The sequence below is a fragment of the Xiphophorus couchianus genome, chromosome 5 (assembly GCF_001444195.1).
Source record: "Xiphophorus couchianus chromosome 5, X_couchianus-1.0, whole genome shotgun sequence".
Taxonomy (NCBI): Eukaryota; Metazoa; Chordata; class Actinopteri; order Cyprinodontiformes; family Poeciliidae; genus Xiphophorus; species Xiphophorus couchianus.
In genome coordinates, this window is record NC_040232.1 from 13,374,037 (window position 1) to 13,387,861 (window position 13,825).

Consider the following 13,825-nt stretch of genomic DNA (forward strand, 5'->3'; position numbering starts at 1 on the left):
TTAAAGTATAAGAACGTTTCCCTGTGGAGAAGTACATCCATGAGCATGAGAAGTTGAGTAACCTTATTTTAAACCACCAAAACCTGTTATTTGATCAAATGGAATATTTGGTCACTGTACACTTGTTTTGGGTTGCCATAATGGAATTTAAATGTTTATTTTATTTAATTTAATAATGCTCATAAGAATTTTTTCACAACTGGTTTTGACAACAGCGCAGTCTTTATTTATAATAAGTGACACAGATACATTGGAGCACAACAAGAAAAATGGAGCACATCCAAAACACTGAATGTAACAAAACAAAAAAAAACACCTAGAATTAATAAAAAGAAGTATAAACAGATCACAAAAATTGATTGAAAGAGCAAGGAAGGTTTCTGAAGCCCTTTTTACAGCTTTGAGCTCAGGGTTTATTATAACAATGATCCATTCCTGGCAACAGTGATTGGCAGGAAACTCACAAACAACATCAAGTATTTGCTGAGGAAGCCTGTTATGTTGGTACACGAGTCTAGAGCTGAACTCTACAGTAGCTTTCATTCAGCCACTGAGCTACTTTACCTTTTATTGGAGAACATTAACACATTTGCATAGCGTATCTGGTGGAGGACGCTCACTTTGTTTTTATTGCAGTTGCAAGAGCTTCCCAGTGAAGCCTATGTTTTGGATCTGGAAGCAGCCACAGTGAATGTGATTACATCATTAAAGCATCTACATTTTCCAGTATACAAATATGTTTGTGCTGTTGAATACAAATGTGCTTCTAGTGCAGTTTCATGTGTAATGTGTTGCCACAATTAACAAGTAGTGCAACATTTAAAGATTTGTCCATGCAACAACCTATGTAAAACTGATTTTTTGTTTTAGTTAAACTAAAATAAGTTATCTAAATGTGTTCAAACTAAGAACAGATAAAATACAAAATAAGTTAGATCTTCTGCAGTCCACCTGGTGGTGGAAAAGTAGCACCATGTCAGAGCAGACTTGCCAATTAAGATGTGGACAGTAAGGAAGTATAAAGAGAAAGTCGTGCTTAAAAGGACAAGCAAAACGATATCATGACTAGTGTTACTAGTGTTAAGTTTCTCGTGAAAAAGGATTTTAAATAGGGTGCCTGATTGTGAATCATACACTCTTAAATTTAGTGCAAAGCTGTAAAAACAACAATTATGGAGTGGACAAAAAGGTAATATTTTGTGGCAGTCATACTTTTACACTCACGCACTCTCAAAAGGTGAAATCCCAAACCAGCAGTGGCTTATGTAGAGCCAAGCCTTTAGCCAAGGCTGGTGATATTGGAGCGACCACCAGGGGGTGCTACTATGCGGTGGCCAGACCTACGAGGGATGTTGTCGTCAATCTGAGCACCTACGGTAAAAAACAGACAAATTAAAATATATATATATGAGCTACAAAAATCTAAATCTTAACAGTTTAGACAAGTTTTTTATTAAGTGGACTTCTGTCCAGTAATTATCAACAACCTATCATTTACCCACAGTTTATGTATGCCATTACAGTGAGTTAGCGCTAACTCAATATAGCTTGTGTAATATTAAGTTCCTATTTTGTACAGAAACCGGTCCAACACAATTTAAAAAACTGGATAGATAAAACTGATAGCCTCCATTATTTCTGTTGTTTCACTGAGAAAACATCTATAAAAGGAAATAGTTAATATGTTGTATCTCCCACACATAAACATTTGAGTTGTTTTAAATAGCTAAAATCAACTAAATCAGGAATTCCATTTAATTAGCTGTTCGCTGCTTACAACTTCACTTACAAACCCACTGCAACATGACATCATTATACTGCAGGTAAAGGAACTAGAATTACTGATAATAACTTATACAAAAAAAATTCAATAAAAAAGATATAGAATTGTTATTTATTGGACCTGAAAGGCTGAAGTTGGATTGGTGAAGGTTGCGTATCGGTGGTGGTTGGTGAGAGGTGGGTGAAGTCTTGGCAGACGGAGAGGGGGTGATGTATTTGGGTGTAGGAGCAACATCGTACACAGGGCCATCATATATCCCTCGGGTGACACCCTCTTTGCTCTTTACCTATTGGAGAAATATCCTCAAAAATTAGGAAATCTAGGACAGGGAAAACTGTTAATTACTCAAAATCACTCTACATGATACAGTTAATCAAAACACTGCAGTGGTATATTTCTTTGCATTTCCTTTATGTATTAATCTGAAGATCACTGAGTAAACCAAGGCATTTTCTGATTACCATAAATATGCTAGTCTAAAATAATGCAAAAAGTTACTACTTCAAATTGCACACACCAATTTCAGCAGATTTTATTATCTTAATGTTAGCATGTCTTAGTTCTTGTCTCGTCCCTGCATAGCAAAGCACACTACTAAAACATTTTGAATGGAGATGTAATGCTGTACTTACAATGCTGAAGATACAATCAATGTATAATGAATGCTATTCATTTTAAAGCTCTACATTTTACCTGATTCCTACACTTGACCCGCTGGTAAGCATAGTCAGGGAAGGGCTTGCGTGGCAGAAACCGGCCGGTGCCCTGCTGAGCCTGTAGTTTGCCCCCTTCGTAAACTATCCGACCTTGACTCATCACCAGTGCTGGGCCACCACGGCACTCCAGACCCTCAAAGATGTTGTATTCTGCAGCCTGTATTGGGAAAAAAGGAATGTCTTCCATCTTGCTTTACAGCATGCATTTTGACAAAGGGGTGAAAGCGATAGGGGGGAGGGGATATTGTGTTAATGCAGGGAACGTTGAGGGGTGAATGGGGGATTAGTCAACTCCATTCACCCCTCAGGCTGGCTTCAGGATAAGAGGTCTTTTTAAGATCCAACATGCAGTCTGAATACATTAAAAACAGCATTGTGTTGCTCCGCTCAAAGCAGATTTGCATGTTTAAAGGGGTTCTGGTGAAATATTTTAGGCAGCTTATCAAAAGTACATTTTCCACAGAATACTCTTGCTTCGTAGTCGTAGTGTATTGTTTCCTTCAGGCTTTTATATAGTTTTCGATTAAATATTTATTGCACCCCAATTTAAGTAGGAATAAACTGAACTTCCCTTGCTAAAGCTGTCGCAATCACATTTTCTGATAACTTACTGTTCAGACGGTTTAAATTTCTATTTCCCTTCTTAAATAATGAAAAGGTACAGACATCTTTAGAGTTCCTTTAATCAATTCAATTTGTTTTCCTTGAATGTATTTTAAAGCATCCGTGGTGCTTAGACTAAAAACATTTTCAACCCCACAAAAACATCTAAACTCTGTCTCCTACTTCTGGATCAGACTTTGTTCAGTTAGAGACAAGTAGGTATGTATTTTTACATCTTTTGTTATTTATTCATATTCTTACTGATTGCTGCAGTTTGGCTGTGATGGTTTTCACACTGTCAGGGTCCCATATGACGATATCAGCATCAGAGCCTGCGGCTATGCGTCCCTTACGTGGGTACAGATTGAAGATTTTTGCCGCATTGGTTGACGTGACTGCAACAAACTGGTTTTCATCCATTTTTCCCATGGCCTTAGTATGAAAATAGGTGAATTTAAAAAAGGTTACACACAAAATAAAAACCTTACAGTTGTGAAGAATATACTGAAACACAAAGGGTGTTATTGCTCACCACAGCCTTATCCCAGACAAAACCCATTCTCTCCTCGACTCCGTTGGTCCCCTCTGGGATCAGGGTGAAGTCTTCTTTGCCAATTGCTTTCTGGGAAGTGCTGTACGCACAGTGAGCGCTCCCCACCACCTGAAGGTCCCCACTGTAACAGGGAGGCAAAGAGATCGATGGACAAAATCAGAAACGTAGTGTTCCTTCTGAAAGTATTCACAGCCCTAAACATTTTCACATTTTGTCACATTAGAGTCGCAAGCTTCAATATATTTTAGCTGGTAGTTTTGTGAGCGGGGTGTCAATACGTCCTATGTTTACTTTTCATTTTGATGATGAATTGAATAGTAAAGAGATTAAAACTTAGGATATACTTTAGCTCTGCTTTAAATCACTCCACAACTGTTTGTTCACCAATGTTCAATACCTGAATTTATCCTGAGATTAAATATCCAGAACTGTAGGTAGAGAGGAAGCTGGTCGTAGTAGATTTTGTTTAGGTGTGTAAGAGAAAAGAGGGCTGAGTACACATCAATGCCACATTTTGAGATTTGTATTTGTAAAAATGTTGAAAACCATGTGTCATTTTCCCAGGATTTCTACAATTACACACCACTTTGTTTTGATGTGTTGCATTAAATTCCAACAAAGTACATGTTTGTCTGTATTTGTGATGGAACAAAATGTGAAAAACCTTAAGCGATTTGAATACTTATGCTGTGCACTGAATACACAAATTCAAGCTGATTCATCACATAAATTGAGGAATTTTTTTGTATGTTGGCCACCAGGTGTCCTCATAGAGCCTCTGATTTAAGTGAATGTCAGGAAGAGGTTTGCAACATAAAATCAGCCTGCTGAACAAGTCTGAATAGTGCAATGTAGCTGCAGTGCCAACAGCAAGAGTATCATTTAATGCATAAATATATATTATATCGGAAGCAGCAGAACACAAACACTTACTTAATCTATTTTTTTTGCACAAGACAGCAAACTCGGAGCACTTGGTTTAAAGTAAAGCTCTGATGACAGGCATATTACTTAACCCTTAATTACAGTGATTATTGTTTGATCAGCATACTAATGCCAAGAGAGTGCTTATTACAGCAATAATAGTCCTCATTGAGAAATGGCAGAAAGTACTCTCGTCTCTGATGAAGAAGCTAAAAATATACTCTTTTCCCACTATCAGAGTGACAGCATGGAACTGCCTCAAGAAGCCGGAGATACACATGAAGGGCATAACAGCAGTGTGGAAGAAAGAAGAAGAGGGAAAACAAGAGGAGGAGGGAGGCACTTGGTATCCAAGGCAACAGATGATGAGAGCTTCTAGGCCCTGTGCTATTTATGGTATTGGGGACAGACAAAAGTGTGCAGCTGGAAGTTGCTGGTGGGTGTGTGGATGTCTGGGGTGAGAGCAGAAGTGGGTTTCGTCTCATGCCCTTTTCCCCTTCCTATAGTGGGATTCTAACTTTATATAATACTATATTCCGTATTGTATTTCAGTTTGACCTATTTCTAAGTGAAATTAATGTTTATAAGTAAGTCTTACTAACCTTGATCATCCCTGCCCTTTGCCTCATCACGTTTTCACCTTTCCTGCATCTGTTTCAGTTTTTCACTGGCATTAAATATAATGTCTATTATACTGTATTTAATGCATATTAAGTATAATACGCTTTATATTTAATATAATGCCAGAATAATTTGGTATCTCTTTTTATGTCACCATATTAATGCACAGTTGACATTGTGGTAAAGTCTTATATTAAAAAAAGAAAATGAAGCAGACCGTTACTAACCAGACAAACCAAATAGCTCTGCCCATTAAAATGCATCACAACTGATTCCCTCTTACCAGGCCAGTAGTGTGTGAAGGTGGTCTGGAGTCGTGGGATCAGGACTCAGTGGCGGAGATGTCACATAAGCAGCTGCCTTGGCCCAATTCTTGCTCCAATAATGAGAGCCATCGGTTGCCAAGCTTGCTGTGATCGGCTCCCCAAAAACTACAGAACCTTTAAGGAAGGATAAAAGCAGACACTTTTGAGAGCAACAAGTGGTATACTTTAGGACTACAGTACCCTTAAAAAGTGTATACATCTTTTGAACTTTTATCATTAAATTTCAGTAAAACACAGTTCCTTTTTTATTTCACTGAGAATGTATGTGACAGAGCAGCACAAAAAAGTGTGTAATTGTGAAGTGGATGGAAAATTACTAGCAGAAATCTTTAAAGAAAAATAGAACACTTCCTCGGTTGCCTGGTCTTTGGCTAGGCCTTTGTAACACATGCATTTATCTGAATTAGGAATATCCAGCTCGAGTCTACAGGGGTGTTGGAACTAGAGTTGGAGAAACCTGATCTAATCCATTCAATTTAAACCGATTCCATGGCATGATGCTGTCACTAACATGTTTTACATTTAGGGAGGATGTGTTCAGGAAGGTATGCAATATTCTTTTCCCGAAACGCATATTCTTCTACATCTTCATTTTCATAATGCTGTTTGTTCACTAATGTTCTTTAAGCATATTCTGATTCCATCAAGAAACAGAAAGTAACAGAAATTAAATTACACACCAGTGTTAGTCTATCACATAAAATTCTCATGGTATGTATAGACGTTTGTGGTTGTAATGAAAGACGATGTCAATCATTACTACCTGACCGTAATAACCTGAAAATAAGAATAAATGAAATAAAAGAAAAGTGTACCTTTCCTCCGGGCTTGAGTGATGGTGTCGGCTGCACTCTTGCTCATCACTTTGGTGATGTAGACGGGACAATTCACACGGTTTCCAAGAGTAATGGCACGAAACACTGCTTCAGCTTCCAGCTTTATGAAAAAAGAAAGACTTCAGAGTTTTTCAGTGAGAGACTGTTCACTGAACTAATACTAGTAAAAAATTACCTCTTCAGGTCGACTCAGAGGATGGCCTTCAGGGCCAGTAATTCCCATCTCCAAGATTTTTCTCTGTTCCTGAAGCACAAAATTTGTAATTATTCACATTCTCTCCTGCCACTCACAACATTGTACAGTGAGTACTAAGTTCTTTTTAATCAATTAATCAATCAAGTTTATTTGCACAGTACATTTCAGCAGAAAGGCAGTTCAAGGTGCTTTACATAGCAAAACCACAAAATTGCAAAGTTATAAAGAAAAGACCATGCAATCAACTATTGAACAAACATTATATTTTGATGACTGTCGTTACCAAAAAAGTACTAATGACAGTTTTAATTGTATTACATAAGAAAGGCATTGAAGTTTGAGACAAAAACTTTGCTTCTGACAACACTATCTTCGAATAGTTTCTACTCCACATGCCACTTGTTTCATATAACATCTCAGTATGGCAATTGAGTTGACAAACATGCAAATAATATTCATAACTGCTCTTTAATTCATTTAAAATACTGGTTTGTCCTATTATAAATCACACTGTTAGCTACAACGCTTATCACTGCTGCATGCAGCATCAAAACCATCACCATTACTATCTTAATCACCATTACATCATCATCATTAGTATTTTAAAAGTCAGCACTACTGCCAGCCAAAAATAAAACCTGCCATCCTCTGCAGCTATAGTAGCAGAAATAATCCTCTGATTCTCCTTTTGAAAGATGGTGAGTTACATAACATGAGTATTTCTCAGCTATAGGGGAGAGGGAGGCTGCAATCTAGAATCTGCAGTAGTCACCTGTGCAATCAGGTCTCCGTTTTCAGCATGAACCAACACCACAGCGCCCAGCTGCTTTAGGAAGGAGAAAGCCTCATACAACTGAAGATAGAGAAAAACAATACAAAGAGGTTATAAAGTATTATAAACTCAGAGACCTACAAAATAAAAACATTTTATACATTACTGAACTTGTGAGTATTTAATTTGGGTTATGTCATTAATTAGAAACCCTACCTGAGAATCTGTCATCTGGTACAAATCTTTATAAGCCATGTACAACTGGAAGGAGTTGATGCCTGTCAAGATAGGATATTGTTTGATAGTGAGCAGGTGGGAACAACAACAACAATTATGACATACAGGTAGATCACTAAATCATAATATCATCAAAAAGATAACTTAGTTCAGTAATTCACTTCAAAAAGTAAAATCCTACCCTGCTGCTAACATACAAAACGTGATATTTTTGAGGGTTTGTTCCTGATTATGGTTTTAAACAGATTGTAGTTTCCTAAATAAAGGAGCCATAAGCTTGACGCTCTCCGTCTTTCCCCTTCGGTCCACTTGATGACGAAAACGACAACCAAAAAAAAGGACTGGATCCTCTTCATATAGATGAATGGTTTACTTCAGCAATAATAATAAAAACGGTACAAAGGTTACCTTTCCACGAAAAATAAAGAGAAATGACAATTTAAAAGGAAAGAGAGTGAGGTCAAAAAACTGTGTGGCTCCACTCCAACTGCCCCACTGACTCTGGTTAGCCACACCCTAAAATCCTTAATTCCAATTAGATATGCAAATTTGCAAGACATTAGTGTATTCAAATATAGTAAATTACTATGCAATAGATCCAACTAGTTAACATTTTTATCCAAATAAACAAATTATAATAAGAAATATGAACATAACTTATCCTAAAGTCTGAATGAACAAAAACTGAATTTAGGCTTCTACACAGATGAATAGTCAAAGTTTGTCAATATATTTGAACATTATGTATTGCTATTAAAGCAAACTGGGCTAAGGAGAGCCACAAGCCTTAGGTAATGCTCTATTAAGACAAATATGGTTAAAAAATACATAACAGATAACATTATTATTACAGCAATGATCGGCAGGTCATATTATTTCCGCTCTTTATGTTATTTAACAAAAGTAGTTTAATTGTGTTATACAATGTCTGACATGTTTGTGCAAAAATTCTTTTTGTATGTCTGTGATTACATATTAATTTTACTCAAAACTATTACAGTTGAAAATTATTGTTCTAGCTCATCTGTAATCCATTCTGATCAGATTTATGGTGCATCATTTATGACTAACATATGGGCCTAATAATACAGCACAACTTCACTAAAAAGAAACACAACACATTACTTTGGATAATCTGCTTTACAGCTGTACGCAAAGTAAATGTTTGTCTTTGCAGAGTAAAAAGGATTACGAGAAAAGCTGCACAGTGCCACTAAAGCAGCATTGTGATTGAAACTTTCAGATCTCCACTGTGTCTTGATTGTAAGAGGATTGAGCATTTGGCTGAACTGTTTCTAAATAGATCCCTGATGTTTATGAGAAATGTCTCCTAACCAAGAATTATGTGAAGAATTGCAGTAACAGATCATAAAAAAGTAACAAAATCAGCTGAATACCTTTGTCCTGCACTAGCAGTTCCAGCTCATCCTTAACATTCTCGTTCCACTGGGGGATGTCGACGTGCAGAGAGTAGTCACAGCAAGCCTTTTTATCTGCAGCCTCCTGCCAGTGCTCAAACGCCTCCAGCAGACTGTCACCGGGCTGAGGGGTCACGTGATCCACTGACAAGAAGGGAAATATTAACGGTTATGATGGGAATTAACCTCCTTGTGATATGCTGAGCTGAAAATGTCAACACTCACTGATCATGGTGGTGCCGCCAGCAAGTGCAGCTTTGGTCCCCTGAAGGAAATCATCAACAGGCTGCGTGCCAAGATAGGACTTCATCAGGCATGTGTTGACGTCTATTCCCCCTGGTATTATCATACGACCATTGGCTTCTATCACCTTGACGCCACCTGGAACAGCCAGGTTCTCCCCCACCTGCCTGCAAAAGATGTGTGAAGGGGAAAAAAAGAATGAGGGCGAGGAAAGAGAAAAGCAGGCATATGAAGACAGTACATAAAAGTAATGGGCTTTAACGAGCCCATTACGGAAACCTCTGAACATTGCAAGTACTCATACTTCTTGATTTTTACTCAGGTTTTGGTTAGACAAAAGGAAATACAGCGACATATGATGGAGGCGGCATCATGTTGTGGAGTTGCAGGGCCGTGGAAGCCGGTCAGAATTGGTGGGTAATCTCACAGAGCACTCTTCAATCAACACATTGGTAAGGCAGAACTGCAAATCTAGCCGTATGAATCTCCACCCAGCATGGCAGGGAGACCATTAATCAGAAAAGCACCAAAAGGCCAATGGTAACTGTGCATGCACTTCAGAGATTCGCAGCTGTTGATGGGAATATGAGGTTAAGCTGGTGATTATATTGTTATAACATGGAAATATTCAAGAGGTGTAAATATTCTTAGACTCTCCATTAGTCTACACAGAAAATAAGCAGTGACAACTGAAGATATTGTTCCTTGATACATACTGAATGATCCCATCCTCAACGTAAACGTCTGCGTAGAAAGACTGGTCATCATTAACAACCCTACCCCCTTTGATCAGTAACTTTTCACCCTGCAGGAAGAGCAGATCAGAGAGACAGGGAGGAGGAGAGATGAGAGGTTCAAACAAGTGTTGGGATTTAGATATACTGTGTTGTGCAATCATTTATGTAACAGCTATGTATATAGGAAAATTTATGCAGTGCAACAAAAGATCAACAAAAGCATCCCCTAAATGAGAGCTATACATGGATAAAATGCTTGGCTTCAGCCATTTGAAGTCTGATGTAATAGTTGTAGAATTTTTAAGCCTTTTATTGAATGCTCCAAAAAAAGACAAAAAAAAAGAAAACTTTTCTTCTCCAAATATCACTTGCTTCTGGTTTTTTTTTGGATAATAACTGGTACAATATTTATGTATGACTATGCATTTACCATGTATTCCCAAACCAAAAAAATACGTATATGTTCCATATACATCTAAAACACAACACAATTTAACAGGCTTTATTTCCCATGGTGGAGCTAGAACCTTAGCTCTTTAAGAAAGAACTCATTATCAAGGTTTAAAATTTGAAATACGCAAGAGAAGCTTTTTTCCGGTCATACTAGCGTAAACACCCTGTTCCACAATGGAGGTTGCCTGGCAAGAGTATGAAAAGATGCTGGGTCTCCATGGTAACCAGTGATTTACCCGTGGTTTCACACGACGACACCCTCCATGAATATCATCCTTTATATTTTTAAAAGGAACAATAAATCCTCTCTAAATAATAACAGCCCATGTTTTGATCAAATGTGTGACATATACAGTTATAGGACGATGCCTCACACCAGAGCTGATTTACTTTATTCCATGGTTTCGGCTCTCGATCTTTCCCGTCACGTCAGCTGCTTTAATCCCACAAGCGACAGGATTATGCAACACTATCCAAGCTAGAGAGAGACTATGAAGTGTACTTTATTAGACAGAGGGGGGAAACTGTCAACTATCTTCAATTCGCAATGAAGCAACATATACTGTGCAAAAGGCCCTGGTGTTCTTTGCCATTCACTAAGAGTTTAATCCCCTCTCTGCCTTGTAGCGGGGATTTGTAGGTCTCTTACCGTCTGATGGGGGATGCAGTTATTCCCCAGATAGCTGCTCTCAGACATGCTCCCTCCGTCTCCTCTGCCCCCCTCAGGCGGCCCAACTCAGAAGCGGATCGGGCAGCGTCCAGAAGCCCCGGATATGTCCTGGATGGATGCGCCCCCTTTGACTTTCTTTCACTGTGACTTAGTTTAGACTTAATTGTTTCGGTGGACGCAGAGACGGAGAGCCGTGAAGCCACCACCGTCCGACTGCGTCTGCTTGCGTTGCGCACGTGAGTGACAGATCGAGTGACGAGATCGAGCGTGGCTTTGCGCGTGCGGGCAACGGGAGTTACACGCAACAACTCACCTGACAGCAGAGCCTGACCAAGGCTGAAAGAGGCTCTGGGCAGCGTTTCATTTCGGGGGCCCACTTGTATAGTCCGCCACACTCTCTCAAGTTTCTTATAGTTATACTTAAGCTCTTTACATTCTGCATTTTACTGACACCTAGTGAGCCAATGATAGGTTATTGATTCCAAGACAAAATGTATTTTGCATGGCAAATCATTTGATAATCAGATGAATATCAACTGACTTACTCCTTTTTCCTCAAATCAATGGGGTATTTAGGGAACCTTTGGGTCTGGTGACGCTCTTTACAACTGCTAACACTGCTTTAAAGAGTTTATTATAACTACTACAGTGAAGTTAGTAGTACGATACTTTACTTTAACATTTAATTAAATTAAATGTTTAATTTATAAACATTTAATTTATAAATTACATTTTTAATTTATAACCAGTTCACAATATTGTAATATTTGAAAACGTGATTACTTTGTAAAACCAAATTTAAGTATGAAAACCAAATGTGCTTACAATTTGTTTTGTAGTAGTTAAAGTTTAAGCATCCATATTTAAAAAAAAAAAAAAAAGCTTTTGCACACTAAATTATTCATAAACAGTTAGGATAAATCCCAATGTGGAATTATTGCAAGACACATCCTTCACGTTGCAGTTACTAACTAGGAAGTGTTTACTTTCAGTACTTTCTCTAGATGATAGCCTAGAGAAAATCTGCAAATTTCCAGAGTGTTCCCACTTAAAATTACAGAAGATTAACGGGCTGTCTTCTTGGTGGTCTATTAAGTCACTGAATCCAGCATTTCATTAATAGCTGCTACTGTTTGCAGATAAATGTGGAAAACGATGCATAACCATGTTATATAAAATGCTACGTAATTCAGATTGTGTTGTTGCCACTTGCTGGGTTGTAATTTAGAAAATGCAATTAAAAAAAAGTAGGTCAGCAAAGTGTCAGCCTTTATTTGTAGCGAAGGTTTTGAAGATGGGACAAAAAATATTTATACAATACTATATTTTTTTTAGTTATTTTGTGAAAGTATTAAAAAATACGTTTTAGGTTTCCCCTTGCTCTCCTCTACATGCATATTTTGATTTCCATGTACAGATTCTGTTAAATTAACTTCAAATTGCGACTCTATCAGAATAACTTTCAATATATAAAGATTTTCCTTATTATATGTAAAACTTGCATGGTTTCTAACATGTCCTTTGACTACTTCATTTCACTGTCTTTTCTCGGAGCATTGACAAATTTCAAGCAATACCTCGAGTTGCCCAGCCTGGCAACACGGAAACAGTACCGTGGGGGGTAAGTACCATGTCGCTGTCCATTTCAGCACCACATATGTAGCACCTCTATCTGCAGCCTGCATCTTTTTAGGAGGGAGGAGGGTTCTTAAAGCCACGCAGGCGTACACTAAAATAAACTGCAATGCAGAAAATAGCTTATTATTTATGCAGATTGAACCATAGCCTAAAATATAAGGAGAATATTTTTTTTTTTTTTCTAAATAAAAGTGACTGAAATTTCTTCTTGCTTGATAAAAATGGCTTTTCTAAATACTGTAAGGAACCGATAGGTCACCAGGCACTTTAAGAGGCATTAAGTGCTTTCGGCCTATTTAATGTTGGTCAATTGTATTTGGTGAAAAGCAATAAAAATGATCGCCATACCATTTCATTAGGGCTTTCCTTCTCCGATGTAAATCGTACTTCCACGCCGCTCCGAGCATCATCTGCTTCCCCGCTTGGGCTGCCCCTCGATCCCTCTCGAGCCTCCCCGGGTGTCTTCCCCACAGGGTCACCGGTCTCCAAGACTCTCTCCCGGCTCCCGCTTCTCGGGGTGCGGCTCCCCTTCCTGCCCACCGCGTAGTTGTCGAAGTCAATGGTCTTGCTATCGAACGCCCCTTCCACGGAACTGAACATCCCGAAGGATTTGCGCTGGTTCGGCCCGGTGGTGATCGGACCGGCGAAGTAGACCGGCAGCTCATCCTCCCGGTTCCACTGCCTCCTGCAGTCAGACATGATGGTGGCTTCTTCTGTCTGAAGCGACGGAGACAATTCTGCTTTTTTTTCTCTTTTTTTTTTTACGTCTGTAAGCGGGTCATGGTCCCGCCTCTTCAGGCAGGCGCACTCATTAAGTGCTGTGATGTGTGAAATTGTTAACTAGAATATTTTATTTTTATTTTTCCCACACACACCAGTGATAGTGAAGCTCTCCAGTTTAAAAACAACTATTGGTTTCGGTACGGGAATTAACCAAATAGAGAAGATAAATACAAGCACCAGAGGTCTCCTGTTCTCTTGGGCTGCGGATTAAAGAAGCATGTGTTTAACCCATATCTGCGGGCAAAATGGGGGATGAAGTGATCCATATGCTTTCTGGATGAGTACGCACTGTGCAGCTAGATTGCTTTAAGTGAGC

At 38.6% G+C, this 13,825-nt stretch overlaps 1 protein-coding gene across 2 annotated transcripts; it reads right to left on the reverse strand.

Annotated features, from left to right (window-relative positions):
- Positions 1 to 200: 200 nt before the first annotated feature.
- crmp1 (collapsin response mediator protein 1) lies at positions 201 to 13,479 on the reverse strand. Of its 2 annotated transcripts, none has more exons than XM_028018927.1 (14): positions 13,075 to 13,479; positions 9,945 to 10,033; positions 9,211 to 9,395; positions 8,965 to 9,129; positions 7,547 to 7,608; positions 7,331 to 7,411; positions 6,538 to 6,606; positions 6,342 to 6,462; positions 5,484 to 5,640; positions 3,635 to 3,776; positions 3,364 to 3,534; positions 2,477 to 2,656; positions 1,904 to 2,069; positions 201 to 1,371 (listed from the first exon to the last, which is right to left on the reverse strand). In XM_028018927.1, the coding sequence occupies exons 1-14, from the start codon at positions 13,423 to 13,425 to the stop codon at positions 1,280 to 1,282; spliced, it is 2,031 nt and encodes a 676-aa protein (XP_027874728.1). In that variant the 5' UTR covers positions 13,426 to 13,479; the 3' UTR covers positions 201 to 1,279. The 2 variants fall into 2 exon arrangements, with proteins under 2 accessions (XP_027874728.1, XP_027874729.1); XM_028018928.1 differs by lacking the exon at positions 13,075 to 13,479 and adding an exon at positions 11,068 to 11,689.
- Positions 13,480 to 13,825: the final 346 nt, after the last annotated feature.